The 17,050-nt window shown below is 40.1% G+C and overlaps 1 protein-coding gene across 2 annotated transcripts in view; it reads left to right on the forward strand.

Moving 5' to 3' along the window:
* Nucleotides 1-7,219: 7,219 nt before the first annotated feature.
* LOC106058048 (uncharacterized) overlaps nucleotides 7,220-17,050 on the forward strand; it is a 58,362-nt gene continuing 48,531 nt past the window's right edge. The window contains exon 1 of one of the 2 annotated variants that reach the window (XM_056022736.1): nucleotides 7,220-7,488. In XM_056022736.1, coding sequence (XP_055878711.1) covers nucleotides 7,415-7,488 — 74 coding nt within the window. In that variant the 5' untranslated portion in view covers nucleotides 7,220-7,414. Of the gene's footprint in view, nucleotides 7,489-13,671; nucleotides 13,809-17,050 lie in introns of those variants that run through there. The other variant, XM_056022738.1, reaches the window with a different exon arrangement.

Raw genomic sequence — 17,050 nt, forward strand, 5'->3', positions numbered from 1 at the left:
GTTGCCAGAGTGATTCTTTTAATCTTCATTTGATTTCTTTTTTTCATTAGATTTCTTTTTTTTCATTAGATTTCTTTTTTTCATTTGATAGTTGTATAGAATTAAAAGCAACAAAGGAACAACTGGCGGATGTCAGGTGGCGGCGCACTTCTAAGGGTCTGACAAGGCGTGGAAGCACGACCATGTCCAGACTTAGGATTGGCCACACCCACATCACGCACTCCTTTGTGCTGAAGAGAGAGGAGCCCCCACTTTGTGAGTACTGTGACTCTCGTCTCACCGTGAAACCTATCCTCATTGATTGCCCCAGATACCAGGATATTAGGGGGGAATTTTTTAGAGTGCACAAGTTAAAAACACTGTTCGATGATATCGACCCTGGGAAGGTATTGGGTTTTGTCCGGGATGTGGGGTTGTCTGCGAAGGCTAGATTTGTGAAATTGTGAATATATAATATTTACAGAAGATTTTTATAAAATTATCAAATTTTTACAAATTTTTACTACCTTTACTATTTTAACAGTGAATGGACCTTGGTTTTAATGACTTGACTATATAAAATTTAGCTGTTGTGGTATGAAGGGAGAGTAACCCTTTAGGGATTACGGGCATGACATGGCCTAAATTGTGCCGTGCCGATGTGCCAAAAACACAAACCCAAAGGAACAACTAGACAGCCCAATACTTGGAACTTGAGTAATCATCTCCTCTTCTTAGCAGGATATAAAGAGAGGTCGGTCCATTCTTTTATGTTGTCCAGCCATATACCCAGAAAAACACAAAGATAAAGGCATATTTCTCGTTCCATATGCTAGAACAAATTTGTACAAAGGCTCCTTCTTCCCTAGTGCTATTAGAGCATGGAATGGGTTGCCTGAGCCAGACAGGAAAACCAGTGACTTGGCAGAATTTAAGTCATTGGTTAATATGCATGACGCATAGGAGGTAATCATCTTCTTTTTTGAAGTAACATCTGCATTATATAAGATAAGATACGATAGTTCAAACCTTTAAAAGATTATGTCAAAAGGTCTTCAGCTTTGTCATTGAAATAATTATTAGTCTGTCCTCGTAGGACACGACTTTTGACACTTTGCCCAAAATACATCACTCCACTCTATCAGTCAACTGCATCAGCCTATGAACCTAAAGTAGTTCACTGCATCAGCACAGCGGCCCCGAGTTCGAATCCTGCATACTGTCATCCCCTGATGTCCTGCAAGCGGTTTCGGTCTAAGACGAATGAAAGTTGTAAAACATAAACCTCTAAACCATAACTAACACGAACAAAAACAATATAAATCAACACTTTATTCAAATGAATGGAATGGTCTGCCTCCAGGAAAAACAATGATTTGCACAGCTGTTATCTCACAACATTAACTTAACTCTTTCTCTCCTAATTAACGATAACATTGACCACATTAAATTAAATAAATTTTTGGTTTTATAAACTATTATTTGTGTTGTATAAAAAGAGCATTCATTTTCCTATAATTCTATACCAAAAGTAACGCTTTGTGATTACAAACAAAAATGTTATTGAAGTTGGATCATAATAGGGTAGAATGCAGAAATGTGAAGAATGTGGACAATTAATTGCGGAGATAAAGAGTTAATGACCTTGTTGACACTTCTGATAAACTTATCATGGAATAATAATCTTTTTTACGTCTGTATTTAAATAGATAGATCTTGAATAGACTGTATTTTATAACACTGCATTCCTCATTCATCTGTCGGACTTGAAAACAAAGGCACATTCCTCGTCCCATATGCTAGGACAAATTTGTACAAATACTCCTTCCTCCCTAGTGCTATTAGAGCATGGAATGGGTTGCCTGAGCTAGCCAGGAAAACCAGTGACTTGGCAGAATTTAAGTCATTGGTTAATATGCATGACTAAATGCATGACGCGTAGGACGTAATCATCTTCTTTTTTGAAGTAACGTCTGTATTATATAAGATAAGAAGATAACAAGCCTTATATATATATTGTAATAAACCCGGTGGTGGCACAGATGGGGGTAGTGGTGTATTAGTAGTCAGCCGACGCAAATCGCCCCAGGCCAGCGCTAGACGAGCGGTCAACCGTGACGAGCTACGACGGTAAGCCGAGTGTCAACATGACGGTTCGTGAGTAGAGCTCAGGAACGTCACGAGGGATGTAGTCATCTGACCACCCAGAATGGTCGAGCGACGTTCTGTCCGGTTCTAGAAGGCCATTAGGGACCCTATATAAAGAGCGAAGATGTCGTAGTCAAGACGATTCACGACAGCCCGGTTCAATAAAGTACGGTCGACTACAACACAGTTCAGCGGTGTGGTTCTGTACGGAGCATTACGACGGTTCAGTGCGGAGTACTATCAAGTACAGTCAAGACGACCGGCATCTTGATCTTGGTCTGTGATCGAGTCCGACACAACGAGCTTAGTGTGCGAAGTCAGTCCTGAACTGTTGAACCCAGTGCAAGCCCGGAACGAGACGGAGAGGCCAGTGCAAGAGTTGATACGTCGGTACGGTGTTGGAGGAATAATTGTACAGCCTGTGTTACGTGTTTGCCAATTGTTCAGTTTTCGCTGTAATTTATTGGACATTAAACTGTTACGTTACTTTGGAGCCCTGAGTTGTCAAGTTCTTTAAGCTGGTGGTGTATGGTGCAGTTTGCAGAGAGCCTGGATACTGAGATTCGTAACAATATATATATAGCTATGTCCCGCATAGAAATCAAAAACCGTTTGACCAATCTTGATAAAATTTGGCATGAATGTTTCTTGGATCACGGCGGAGGCCGTAGTGTATGTTTAATGTCCCACCCACAACCGAAAGGCCCTAAAATTAAAATGAATAAATAAGAACAAAAATGTATCTCTGCTGAAATTCAAAATTTTGTCACAAATTGGGTAAACCTATTTTCACAGCATTTTATAGTAGCTTTGTAATGGAACATGGCGCTACATCGGTGATACACAAACTAAGGTCCACGGGTCATGTCCGGCTAGTATTTTATAACAAGCTTTAAAAGAAAAGAAAAAAAATATTCACAGTTTCACTCAGACTCATGCCTCACACACCTCTTTTTAGTACAAAATACTTAATTGGTCACGTAGTTCATTGTTCGTCTGCTGATCCTGAGTGTACAAAAATGACTTTAATAAGAGAAGAGTTTCACTGATAGTCAGTGAATAGAAAAAACGTTTCGTTGCATTTTCTGGTTCAAATAACACTAGAGAAGTACCGACGTTCTTTTATCCTGTATGTGGAGGAGTCGCAAAGAGATACCACATATAGATATATAGGTCAGGCCCTGGAGGGGCTGTTGAAATTCACCACTGCCATTAATGCCATTGGCCCAGCGTCTTGAATTCTCCAAATATCTGACCCTCCACATGTCAAGGACGTTAAACTCAGAGTCTAGAGAGTTAAAAGGCTTTACCTATGCGCATAAAAGTTCTGGATCTACCCTTGCCATGTGTCATAAGTCCAAAATCTTTTAACACATTCCAACAACACATCAATCAACTGTTGACTGTAACTTTTCTAGAGAGTGTGTACTTTCACGCTGTGTGTGTACGTGTGTAATTAGATTTGATCTCTACTGAAGCTGTCTACTTCAAAATTATCTATAATAATAAAACAATTTTAATGTAAATATTTACTGCTCTTTTTTTAAGGGGAGGTCAAGGTCAACACATAATTGAGTCGTTAAATGTCATAATACTTTTTGTCTCCGCCACATTCTATTAGTTATAATGGCAGGTTCACGCCTCGTGACTTCTACTTGAAACAATGAATTGAAGTGCTAGACCTTTACAGTGTCGCCATCCGATTAGTTCAAGTGGAGGGAGGAATATCGGTCGTTTAGTAGTCAGCTTCTTCGCCTATCCCTTTGGGGCACCACACATGATCTGTCGACCGTCATTCTCAATTCTTCTCTTTTGCCTTGAATAGAAACTCTTTTCAATGACAGGCCCGTTCATTCTTTGATGTCGACTTCCCATCGCTTTCTGTGTCTTCTTTTTTTCCTGGTACTCCCATGATGGAAAGTCTTTTTTGGGCCCTAAGGACCTTGTGATTAGGTCATAAGGTCTTAGTTTCCGTTTTTTTTTAAATTATTATTATTATAGCTTTTATATAGCGCTACTTTCATGCTTATAGCATGCTCAGAGCGCTTTTGGTCCAATCTCATTTGTGGGCCAGTGGGGGGAGGGGGTATCTAGGAGTTGGTTTTCCGTGTTGCCTTTAGGCGCTCAGTAAACACAACTCTGCCCGAGCGTGACCGCCGGCCCGAGTCGGGTGTCGAACCTCCTTCTAGGTAGCCAAGCCAAGTTCAAGTGTACTTGGCCTGTCGACCACGCTTCTATTTGCATAGTTGGCAGGTCCTCTTGGGGCCCAGGGGCCACTGTGATCCTGTTTCTTATCTCTTCATTCGTAATGCGGTCTTTGTATGTGATACCTAGGATCCTTCTGTAGCATTCCAATTCAATTGCTAGAATCCTCCTCTCTAGTTCTGCATTTAGCGTCAAGATTCGCAAGCGTACAAAAATGTGGCCATGACCAAGAAGCGCATCAATCTGATTTTTAGTGCCGAGGATTATACCTTTGTCTTTCCAGATTATTTTAGCTTTGTAAGTTCTGCTGTCAACTGTGCAATTCTGTCATGATAAATTGATAAAGCACTAAGCTTTTTGATCAACATTTGGCAATTTTTTACCTTTACTCTCTAATCAAAACGATTGAAAATATCCATGGAGACATTTTTTTTGGGAAGGGGGGGGGAGGAAGAGGGGGGGGGCATGTCATAACAAATAACACGATTAGTAGTAAATACATTAAATACTTGGGAATAGAAAGTTAGTAACTTTTAGGTCAACCTAGTCATTAGTAACTGCATTTAGTAGCTTACTGGAAGAAGGGAGGTAAACATCAATTTAAATGGGGTATTGGTAGGCTACAAAAAGAGTGATAATTGACATCTGACATACACACACGCACACTCTTTTATGTCCGAGTAGATTGGATTGTTCAGAAAGTCATCTGTGTGGACCTATAAGTGAACGTTAAAAAACCCAAGCAGGAAATGTATAAAGATTTCTTAAAAAGATGAAATTACAGATTTTACACTTGAGGATAGGAAATACCCGGCAGTACATGAACTAAATTGTTTGTTTCCTGCAGTAAAACAAAATATCTGCTTCACTCCCCTTTAAATGTACCCACACCGTTTTCATTCCAATTTTTCATTACTTAAAACCAGCCAACACTGTTATTGAGTTTTGCGCACAAGCTGGAGATATATACATATTACAACCTAGCCAAATCATTCTAGAATCTAGAATGATAGCTAGATGTTCTATGCTGCACCTCTCTCGTACACACCTTCACATAAAACTTTTCATCATTGCTCAAACAAGTTGTGTGTAGTCCGCAGATGACCACAAGGTCGATTCAAGAAAAACACACACACACACTATTTGACTGAATGTCAAGTTTTCATGAAATCAAATTTCATCTGTCCAGCCTGTCATCCCCTGAGTTCTCCACCTTCTCCATCAGTCCTTTTTTTTTTTAACTTCTTGCCTGTATGCTAGTGATGTTTCCCCCCCCCCCCCCCCCAATATTCCACTGCCTAGTGTCAACATATAGCAACCTTTGACCTTTTTTTTAAATTCGCACTTGAAAGAAATAAAACAGCTAACCCAAATAGGCGTTTGTTTAACGTTGGCAGACGACAACTCTGCGTGCGCTGTGATACATTTTTATTTTCAGCTAAAAAAGATTTTGATCTAATTTATTTGTTGGATAAACGCGTGCTGCTGATTCACACTCTACTGCTCCTGCAGTTCGTTTTGACACTTGGCGATCTGCTGACCAGTTCCTTTATTCCTCTACCACTCACCCGGCCTTGTGTAATTGGAGGCCCTATGCGAATTGAAAGGGCGGCCCCTAATAAAAAAGAAAAACAAAAAATTAGGGCCGAAAAATATTCCAACTGAAAACCTCCCTGTAGCCTATCTTTATCTGAATCAACAAATATGTGCGTCATGGACCATTCATGATCACAGATTGGAATTGACGTTTTGACAATTCACCAAAAGGAAGAAACTATGGTCTTCAAACATAAGTTGAGACTTATAACTAGACTTGTAGACATAGAGCCATAGGGTTCTTCTACGTTTGTGATTTGATCAGTTTCGCAATTTTTTTCCTAACAAAAATTTTCTGTTCGAGATCCCGACAATCGGAGGCCCTAGGAGGCTACATATTTTGCTTTTGCGTAAGACCGGCCCCGCTTTCTCCTAGTCACCTGACCATAAAACCAGTCCCTCCTTGCCTCTGTCTTCTTGACATTTGGCCATCACGTGATCAGCTCCTCAGTCTCTACATTGCTCTGCTATCTTGTAAAATGTTTGACATGTTTCGGATGTTCCTTCAGAGTTGAATTTAATTACCTCCTAGTCCAAACCTCCCGCAGGACGACGGGGGATGGGAGCGGGCAGGGTTTGAACCCGGGACCATCGATAAATCTGAACGACAGTCCAGCGTGCAAACCGCACGACCAGGCAGCCTTTTTTTTACACAACCCTATTACTTTACGTAAGGCTTCACAAGAGGCTGTGAAGCCCAATCTTCGACTTAGAAAGCCTCTTATATTTGAGGCAGAGGCGGACTGGCTACATGGGCAATGTGGCAAATGCCCGGTGGGCCGGCACCCAATGGAACGATGGGGTCTTCGTTATCAGTAAGGCTCGTAAAATATTTGTTAATATTCTCTTATAATAGGAGCCCCACGCAGCTTCAAGATTGTCCCTTGTCTTTTATAAAAAGATCTTTAACTGTCAGCGGCGTAGCAAACATCACGCGAAAATGGCTCAGAGCGCCCTGTCTCATGACATGGAAGACAATTTGTGAGCCTAACAATATGCTAATACCAAGGCCAAATTTGTCTGGCAGTTTGTCGCCCAGTCCGCCCCTGATATGAGGCATGAATAGGTTCAGCTCATATAAGTTAGTAGGTCATAACAATGATTCATGCTCTACAAACTAAGTTCTTTAAGTTATGCACTCTTCCCAACACCCTTTTTCTAACTCAGTTATTTGATAGCCCACGCAAGCATACCATAGCAAGCGTAGACTGACAATCATACGCCGTTATTCTGTCTCTACTTCAACTAAACATTTGAAGTAGATCTGTGGACAACCGGAAATGTCTCGCAAGTGGGTAGTTGGTTGCAATGACCGGTAACTCGCTTAAACTTTAGACTGATATCAGAAAGTGGGTTGTGGAAAAATCTGAATTACCTCTCTTGTTTTTAGAGACATCGAATTTTGAAAAGTGTAATGATTTGTAGTTATTTGTGTTTGTGATCTAGATCTAGTAAAATATTATTTGTTTGTACACTATTTCTTGTTATGGCGTCTTACACTCACATGACCTACTATGCGGTTCCCAGGTCTAGGAGAGATGGTGATCTTTATAAATTTAGGTGAGTAACTTTATGTGTAATGTGTTTAGAAGTGGCGTTCCGAGGCTACCTGGCAACAAGGCCTGTCGCCACCACCCTCTCCCAAAGTTGTGCGTAATTCAAATGAGGTATAGTCTCTAGTAAACAATACTTCTTCTTCTTCTTGAAACTGTCAGGTAGAGTTGAGCCTTCAGCTCTTGGAACTCTAGGCCACCAAAAGTGAACAAGAGCTCCCTCTCACCGGCCTGAATGAGAACAGTGTACACTGTATGGCGGGTGGGTCAGACTCACGGCAAGAGGCCGCGTACACTAAGACCCCCGCCATTTTCCTTTTCTATACCAGGCTAACCGTGCGGGACACTCCATTTATGTAACGGCCCCTTGAGGAACAGCGCCAGGATTGTGACAAGGTTGTTGGACCTTTTTTTTTACAACTCCACACAGTGCAATGAGGATGCTCTCGCACTCCCTTAGGCACCCCCACGGGAGTCTTGTTTTGCTACCCTTTAGCCTAATCGTTTCCTCCTACGATCGTTTCCAGCCGGGCGCCACTATGAGGCAGGGTAGCATGCCCAGGCTAGTAAACAATACAAAACTTACAACGTAAACGAAGGTTAACTAAGACTCGGAACGTAATCATGTATAGAGAGTTATATATATGTTATATAGTGTTTTGATACCAGTTTTGGCTCCACCTACGCTCAGGGGCGCAGGGCTGCTGCCCCCCCCCCCGCCCGCTCTTCCCTTAATAGGCTACTGGAGATTTGTTATTTTAGTGCTTCATTCTAATCCAGTATGGCGATGAAGTGTGACTTTTAATCAATTTTTTTTTCTGGAAAAGAATTTCTTAACATGCCCGATGGTAGATTTACTGCTTGCTTGGCTCTTACACGTGTAGGCATGTCTTCTCAGTAGGCAACGAGTCTCTTGCTGTTGCTGTTATTTATGACTTAGAGCGTGTGTGTAGCCTATGTGTGTAATGCATTCACAAGCCTTCATGTTGCGTGTTTACCCATCGTGCCTCGGGACAACCTTTAACCTTACCCAGTCGATTGATATTCTGTACTGTGGTAAAAGTTCGGCTACTTCCGGTGTCTTTAGAACCATGATGTTTCTAGAGTACAAAATACGAAAGCGTTGATATGAGAGTTTCTCACACATGGCGGAAAACCTATAATAAGCAAGCTTTTTGGTGTATCCGGTGTAAAAAATACTGGAAGTGTTGATGGGATATGTTGTTTTTTTTAAATTATATCTGATCTTTTCATATTATAGATTTTTAAAGCTCTTCTGTTGGTAGCTTTTATCTAGTTGGCAAGTTCAAAGTTCAATTAAGCGTCCTTGTCCTTGTTAAGTTTGTCGTGAAAAAGGTCCAGCTTTAGCTATGCGTGAGAAAAGTAAATAATAAAAATATACTTTGCAATTTTTTTGTGACAGTAGAATCACATTTCTAACCCGTATATCGCCAAATGGACCTCATTCCCCAATCGTAAACAAACAACATTTAGCCACGTGGCGCTCTATATCTTCTATATAATTTACGAATCTCATGTTTAATTCATGATGGTTGTCACGTGACAGTTTTTCCCCCATTGTTTTATCAATAAGATCACGTGACTAAATGTTGTTTGTTTACGATTGGTGAATGAGGTCCATTGTTATTGTTGAGTTGGCAAAAAGTGATCTTTCTTTTGTTTTATTTCAAAGATTAAATCAACTCTGTATGTCTGGTTTTAAAAAAAGTTTGTACACGTTATTTCTCCCACACCTAATCATGGATCAAGTTGAAATTTTGCACAATTATTATTATTATTATAGCTTTTTATATAGCGCTTACTTTCATGCTTATAGCATGCTCAGAGCGCTTTTGGTCCAATCTCATTTGTGGAGGGGAGAGGGTATCTAGGAGTTGGTTTTCCGTGCTGCCTTTAGGCGCTCAGTAAACACAACTCTGCCCGAGTCGGGTGTCGAACCTTCTAGGTAGCCAAGCCAAGCCAAGTTCAAGCGCACTTGGCCTCTCGACCACGCTTCCCACTTCTTGTACCTGACAAAACAAGAATCAATTTTAAAAAAAATTAATTAATTAAATTGGTAATTTAGTGTGGGAAGCGTGGTCGAGAGGCTGAGTACGCTTGAACTTGGCTTAGCTTGGCTACCTATGAAGGGGAGTTGTGTTTCCTGAGCTCCTAAAGGCAGCACGGAAAAACCTTCCCCCCAGATACCCCCCCCACTGGTTCACAAATGAGATTGGACCAAAGCGCTCTGAGCATGCTATAAGCATGAAAGTTGCTGTTGTGTATTTATTTTCTTGTTGTGTGTTGTGAACTGATCTGTTCTTAAGTGTGAAAATGTCTTGGTGTCCAGGTCAGCTTGTGTGTGTGTGTGTGTGTATGTACTGTGTTATCGTGAACTGTTTGTAAAAAAATGTTTGACATGTTTCGGATGTTCCTTCAGAGTTGAAGATAGTTTACCTCCTAGTCCAAACCTCCCGCAGGACGACGGGGGATGGGAGCGGGCAGGGTTTGAACCCTCGACCGTCGATGAATCCGAACGACAGCCCAGCGCGCAAACCGCACGACCAGGCAGCCATCCTGTTTTGTCACTCTTGTTCAAGAAAGCCTAGGATCAAGACATGCTTTCTTGTAGTGTTTCATTGGGTTTCTACAGTTGCCTTAAATAAAAGTATTTTTTTTTTAAAGTTGTCTACAGTTTTAATAAATTTACTATTTGTACTGTTATTTGTTTATGTTTTTCCCCTAGCTAAAGGACTAGGCAATGCCTCTAAAAAAAAATACATGCAATAACTAGTGCAATAAAAAGTTGTATCAGATGAACACTAAACCTGTCTGAGTGAAACAAATAATTTTCGACGTAACATCCTGTAGAATACAAGACGCGTTCCAGTTCAATGACTTTGCGAGTAGACTTTTTAAAAAATTGGGTTGTGTTGATCTGGGTGGTTTTATTCCCTTGGAAATAGTTCCATTTTCTCAGAATATTTTTTTTTTTTATTCAATGAGACTTTCACCTAATCTAAATACTCGCAATTTAATGTCAATTGTATGTGTGTATGACTGACTGTATATGTATATATACATAGGTACTATAAATAGGAACAAGGGAGAGCATCCTGTCAAAGCTCGTATTTAACTAGTTCGTAATGTGTCATAAGGCGTCAGGTCTGATTTTGTAAAATGTTTTGCACGTGTCGAGTGTTCATTCAGAGTTGAAGATAATTACATCCCAGACTCAACTTCCCGCTGGACTACGGCGAATGGCTGAGGGCAGTGTTCGAACCTGGGACCATCAATACCACCAAACGACAATCCAGAGCGCATGTCACATGACCAGGAAGCCATCTTGTGTCAAATTCCATTTTGCGTAGACTTTATAGAAAGTTCATTTTAAAAAAAAATGTCATATGAGTTTGTAGATAGAATGGGATAAATTTGGTGAGATTTGCACGCAAGGCCGTCCGTATTAGATTAAACGCTCTAACCTCACATTCATCCATCGCGCAAACCCATATCTCTTTTATATTGCTGAAAAATAGCTTTCTAATTATCCCTTATGATAACGTCACAGACAAATGTAGACAGACAAAAGTCTGAGTTAGTGGATCATGTCGAAGTGACCTTTAAACATTAACCTACTAGAGCAGTGATGCCCAAAACACGTCCCGATGGCCAGATCCGGCCCGCGTCGTGGTTCCGAAACGTCGGTGTATAAAATTAAGTGGTTTAAAAGTATATCTTTACCTACGTTAGGGCTCTAATTTATTCTCTAATGGATAGCTACCACAGCCTTTAACATCTGTGTGTTTATGAGATGGGACTCGGAATGTAGAATCAACCAGGAAAAGTGAGAGAACCTCTTTACTTGCTTGCAGAACATTATAAAAAGTCAACAAGTTTGTTCCTTAAAATGTGGCTGTTTAAAAAAAAACAACAACATATAAACAGCATTCTTGACTTTAGCTGCAAATAAAAGATTGTTACACTACGGGTAATATGTCCATGTATTTCCACTTTCTAATAGTTTCAGGTTAATTACATTTTCATTTCTGTATCTTTTTTGTTGATGTGGCCCGCGACACGAATGCTGGAAATTAAAATGGCCCGCAGAATGAGTAAGGTTGGGCATCACTGTACTAGAGACTACACATTCCAGAGTGTTACGGAGCTTGCTGCTGACGGCCGTTGACTTGTAGCACCAGACTGCTGGTAGACAACTAAATCGCTGAAGGCGTATTATATTTGAGCTTGAAAAACTTGAGATAACTTGAACAACTTCTTTGTGAGCGATACTAAATATAACTTTTATTACAATACAGACAAAATCAAGTTGAAATGAAATGAAATAAATGTAGGTCCTAGTAGACTTTTAGTAATAATATAAAATGGTATTCTGAACAAAATCTTCACTCACTGAGAAAACAAAAAAAATATAGAAATGAAGCGAGGTGCTGAAACAAATGATGATACATACATATTAAACATAAATGAACAGCAGTACCAGGGAACAAGTTTTTAAACGAGAGAAAGTAATGAATTAAAATGCGACGTCAATAAGGGACTGCGCCGACCAAGGCCCGAACCAGTGACCCTGGAATCGACAACACCGCCTAGCGATAACGCACTAAGCAAACTTAACCTCTAGACCATCGGAATGTCAGAAAATAAAACATTCTTCTGGTCCAGAGTCATTTCGCCCGTATGCAAATTACCACCCCAGTGGTCAATGGTCACATGCCCTAGCTAGCTCCTCCCCCCACCTCGCCACATCCGTTCACTAACAACTTCAATAGAGCCGACACAGACAGCCGTTAGGCATGTATTAGACAAACAATGGCTCTATCTATAACGACAAGTGGACAACATAAACACATTACATATAGAAGCTTAAGTGGGTATAAGCAATGAAGCTGTGATCGTAAATACAGAAGTGAAGCTAGGTGCTGTAACAAATGATGATACATACATATTAAACATTTAACTCTTTTTCTCCTAACTGACGATACCAACGTTGATTCCACCAGAATGTGGTAAATAATTACGGAGAGAAAGAATTAAAAAATTGGTCCCTGGTGCTGCTATTCATTTATGTTTAATATGTATGTATCACTAAGAAAACACGTCTTTTCACTCTGGCATTCTGGAGTCGTCTGTCCTACCTAATACCGCTGACGACAATACCGTTTATCTTGCGTCATTCACACTGCATAACTAACATCTTCCCACCGTCACCGTAGAAACACACATAGGCCTACCCCCTTAACACGGAGTAATAAGTCCGACTAATTATCTTATCTCATCGTATCTTATAAAATGCAGACGCTACTTTAAAAAAAAAGATGATTACGTCCTACGTGTATCCCTAGGTCAATCTAGTCATGCTTGACTTAAACTCTGCAATGTTTTCCTGGCTGACTCAGGCAACCCATTCCATGCTCTGATAGCGCTAGGGAAAGAAGGAGCATTTGTACAAATCTGTCTCAGCTTATGGAACAAGGAATGTGCCTTTATCTCTGTGTCTTTCTGGGTGTTTTATTAGGTTTCTCTTTTTGTTTTTAAGATTATGGTTTAGTGTTTTATGTATAATTTGCTGCTTTACTTTTGAGTTTTCTACTCTGAAGAGTCTCTAAATTTAATGATTTTACTTAAGATGTCTTATCTTATCTTATCTTATATAATACAGACGTTACTTCAAAAAAGAAGATGATTACGTCCTACGCGTCATGCATTTAGTCATGCATATTAACAAATGACTTAAATTTTGCCAAGTCACTGGTTTTCCTGGCTAGCTCAAGCAACCCATTACATGCTCTGATAGCACTAGGGAAGAAGGAGCACTTGTACAAATCTGTCCTAGCATATGGGACGAGGAATGTGCCTTTGTGTCTTTCAGAGTGTCTCACTAATCAAATGTGAATAGTCGTTTCGTTGCCTAATCTATATGTAACAATGTAGATCGTTGGTTTTGATTTGTGGGGAAAAGGTAATTCTTGTTGGTCTTGTGTGAGGGAAATCCTTGAAATGGAACATTTACTTCTCATTATGTTGTATTTCTTTAAATGCAATACCTGGTCATTAATCAGCGTTGAGAAAACTAGACGCCCCGCCTACAATCGGACAACCGCACAGAAGCCAAACATTGAGATCGCTGTTAGTGGGAGGAGTATATGATGGAGTGGCCAGGTAAATGTCAGTGGATGTCGCTACACACACACAACACTGAGCACTTTGTAAAGTGTTTACACAGAGGTGGTGACTTTGATGAAAACAGTTCGGAATTCCAGAGAAGTCTCACTGGCAAGTGTTTGGATATTATCTGGCCAAAAGGTAACTCACGCACATCACATCACGCATAATATAGCACACATCAGATAATATCACATCACAATTACATTACACACTTCACTTCTTGCCACACACATCACATTATATCACTTTAACTGACATGGTATATCATATATGGCTTAAATCGAACATCACATCACGTGACAGATATTACTATTATTACGCCAAATTGTTTTAACTCTGTGCCGCGCACTGGCCACACGATAGTGCGCACTATTCACACGATGTTTAAGAGACGGAAGCTTCCTCCCGCCCAATAGACAAGAAGGAATAAAGCATGCTTAGTGGCTGGGAAAAAAAAAAGAATGGAGGATATCGGCCTGGACTGGGCCGTGGACTTAGACTGGATTGGGGGGGGGGGGGTAGGAACATGTGAACCGAAACATAAACTGGGCCCCGCAATTTAACTCATTGAAAAATAGTGTTTTTCTTTTTCTATACACGAATTATTAAAGTGACCTACATCTTCCTTTGTGTTTTATAATAATGGACAACAATTATGGCTTTTATATAGAGTCTGGCACTACTTTCATGCTTATAGCATGCTCACAGTGGTATGGTCCAATCTCATTTGTTTGACCAGTGGGTGGAGGGGGTATCTGGGAGAAGGTTTTTCCGTGCTGCTTTTGCTCGAGTCGGGTGTCGAACCTCAAGCCCCTATCATAGGTAGCCAAACCAGAGTATGGCATTTAAAATGCCCCTCGCGACCACCCTTCCCACTAGGTTTGAAATATAAATTCATGTTGTTTGATTGGTTTCAATATCTCTTCTTGATGACGTCCATAAATGTTGTCTAGAAGGTCTGTACGACGTGGCAACGAGCTATTGGTCTAAACTGCCCACAGGTTGTGACGTTGCATGTCATTGTTGAGGGCCTTATATAACGAATGGCCTCGCGAAAGATCGCAAGGTCCGAAATGGGTACTTTCAATCTTTTCCCCTGTCGTTTGGTAAAAAAACTGAGTTAACGGCCTTGTTTTATGGATGAGTCATGCGTGACGTCCTCAGATTTCTTTTTCTACCTTCTTTTGTCTAGACAGAGTATAAAACTAAACAAAGAGAAAAAAAAACACAAAAAAAAAACACAAAAAAACCCGAGTGACTCAAGGGTGTCAGGACTTGCACCATATTGAGTGGCAAAGTTGGTATATCCCTGACCTACTTTCCATACAGAGTTACGTGGTTATGTGCTCTCCCCCATAACAACGGTTGAACTGTTGAAGCTCTAGTCTTAACCTACTTAACATCGTTACAGTGCTTGTCCTTTTTAAAAGACACACACACTGTGACACATACAGACACACAGAGACACACAGAGACACATATTATCATGTGTGGGTGATGGAGATTCCTGAAAAAGAGGTTGGGGGGGGGGGGGTTACAAAAATCTGTCATGTGTCTTTTGTTTTAGTCTTTGTTATAGGGGTGCGTGGCGGCTGAGTTGTCAAGCGCATGGCTTCCGAACCGCTGCGTCTTCAGTTCGAATCTCGGTGAAGACTGAGGTTTTGAATGGACCTCATTCACCAATCGTAAACAAACAACATTTAGCAACTTGATTCTCTATCTCTTCTATACAAATGGACCTCATTCACCAATCGTAAACAAAGAACATTTAGTCACGTGATAATATTGATAAAAACAACGGAAAAAAACTGTCACGTGATAGCCACTGAGTATTAAAATTAGATCGTAATTTTTATAGAAGAGATAGAGAATCGCGTGGCTAAATGTTGTTTGTTTACGATCGATGAATGAGGTCCATTGCGATCTAATTTTAGTGCACAATGGCTATCACGTGACAGTTTTTTCGTTGTTTTATCAATATTATCACTTGACTAAATGTTGTTTGTTTACGATTGGTGAATGAGGTCCATTTCGGGATTCTTAGGACTTCCTCAAAGTCCACCCAACTCTGATGGGTGCCTGAAATTAGTTGGGGGGAAAGTAAAGGCGGTTGGTCGTTGTACTGGTCACATGATCTCAACATCATCTGCCTATAGATCGAAAGTTCTGAAGGGATTCTTTACTTTACTTTACTATAGCATCAGGACCGCCTTAGGCATAGGCAAACTAGGCAGTCCCCAGGGTCTCCAATTGGTGGGTGCCTCGCAAAGGAACAGAAAAAAAAAATAGGTAAAAAATTGCGAAACTTGAATATGATGTCAATCATAGTAGATTTAAGTACAGCCATAGACTTATATATACTACTAGACTGGAAACCGGAAATAAATATAAAAATTTTGTAGAAAGTTGGATGAAGGCGTTGTTTTGTAAAGTAGTTAAAAGAAGTAAGGCTGTTGTTGTTTTTTCAACCCTAACCTATGTAACATATAATTTTATTTTTTAGATCTAGATCTAGTAATTGATTATCAAAAATACACAAAAAAATCACAATTTAGTGTTGCATTCAGTCTTTTGATAAAGAAGATTACGTATCTAAAAATTGCAATTGCAAACTAATAATTATGAGGCGAGAGTACTCTTATTTTTCATGTGCGATATAAAATTCTGTCGCAGGACTTTTGTTTTGCCAAGCATTGGTTATTATTCAAATTATCCGATCGATAATTGGTTTTTAGTGATGAAGTTATTTTAATTGTACACAATTTTCATCTTTTTGCTGACCCCTTATGGTCGCTTCGTGGACCCCTGGAGCCTGCGCACCACAGTTTGAGAGCCACTGTAATGTCGTCTGTATTGTATTCCCTACCAAAAGCTCGACGGCGCGATGTCCACGCGCAGGGCGGTGCTAACACAAGGAGTGATCTCAACTTTTTATAACCAACCCAAGTTGTTTGTGTGAATACTTAGATCCACTTATTTGTAACAAACAACTCTTATCTTATATAATACAGACGTTACTTCAAAAAAGAAGATGATTACGTCCTACGCGTCATGCATTTAGTCATGCATATTAACCAATGACTTAAATTCTGCCAAGTCACTGGTTTTCCTGGCTAGCTCAGACAACCCATTCCATGCTCTAATAGCACAAGGGAAGAAGGAGTATTTGTACAAATTTGTCCTAGCATATGGAACGAGGAATGTGCCTTTATCTTTGTGTCTTTCTGAGTATTTTGTTAGATTTTGTTTTTGTATTTGAAGATTATGGTTCAGTGTTTTATGTATAATTGCTACTTTACTTTTTGAGTCTTCTGTCCTGAAGGCTTTCTAAATTTAGTGATTTTACCAAAGGTCTTACTCTAGTCAAATGTGAATATTCG

Source organism: Biomphalaria glabrata, chromosome 3 (assembly GCF_947242115.1).
Source record: "Biomphalaria glabrata chromosome 3, xgBioGlab47.1, whole genome shotgun sequence".
In the NCBI taxonomy this organism is placed as follows: Eukaryota; Metazoa; Mollusca; class Gastropoda; family Planorbidae; genus Biomphalaria; species Biomphalaria glabrata.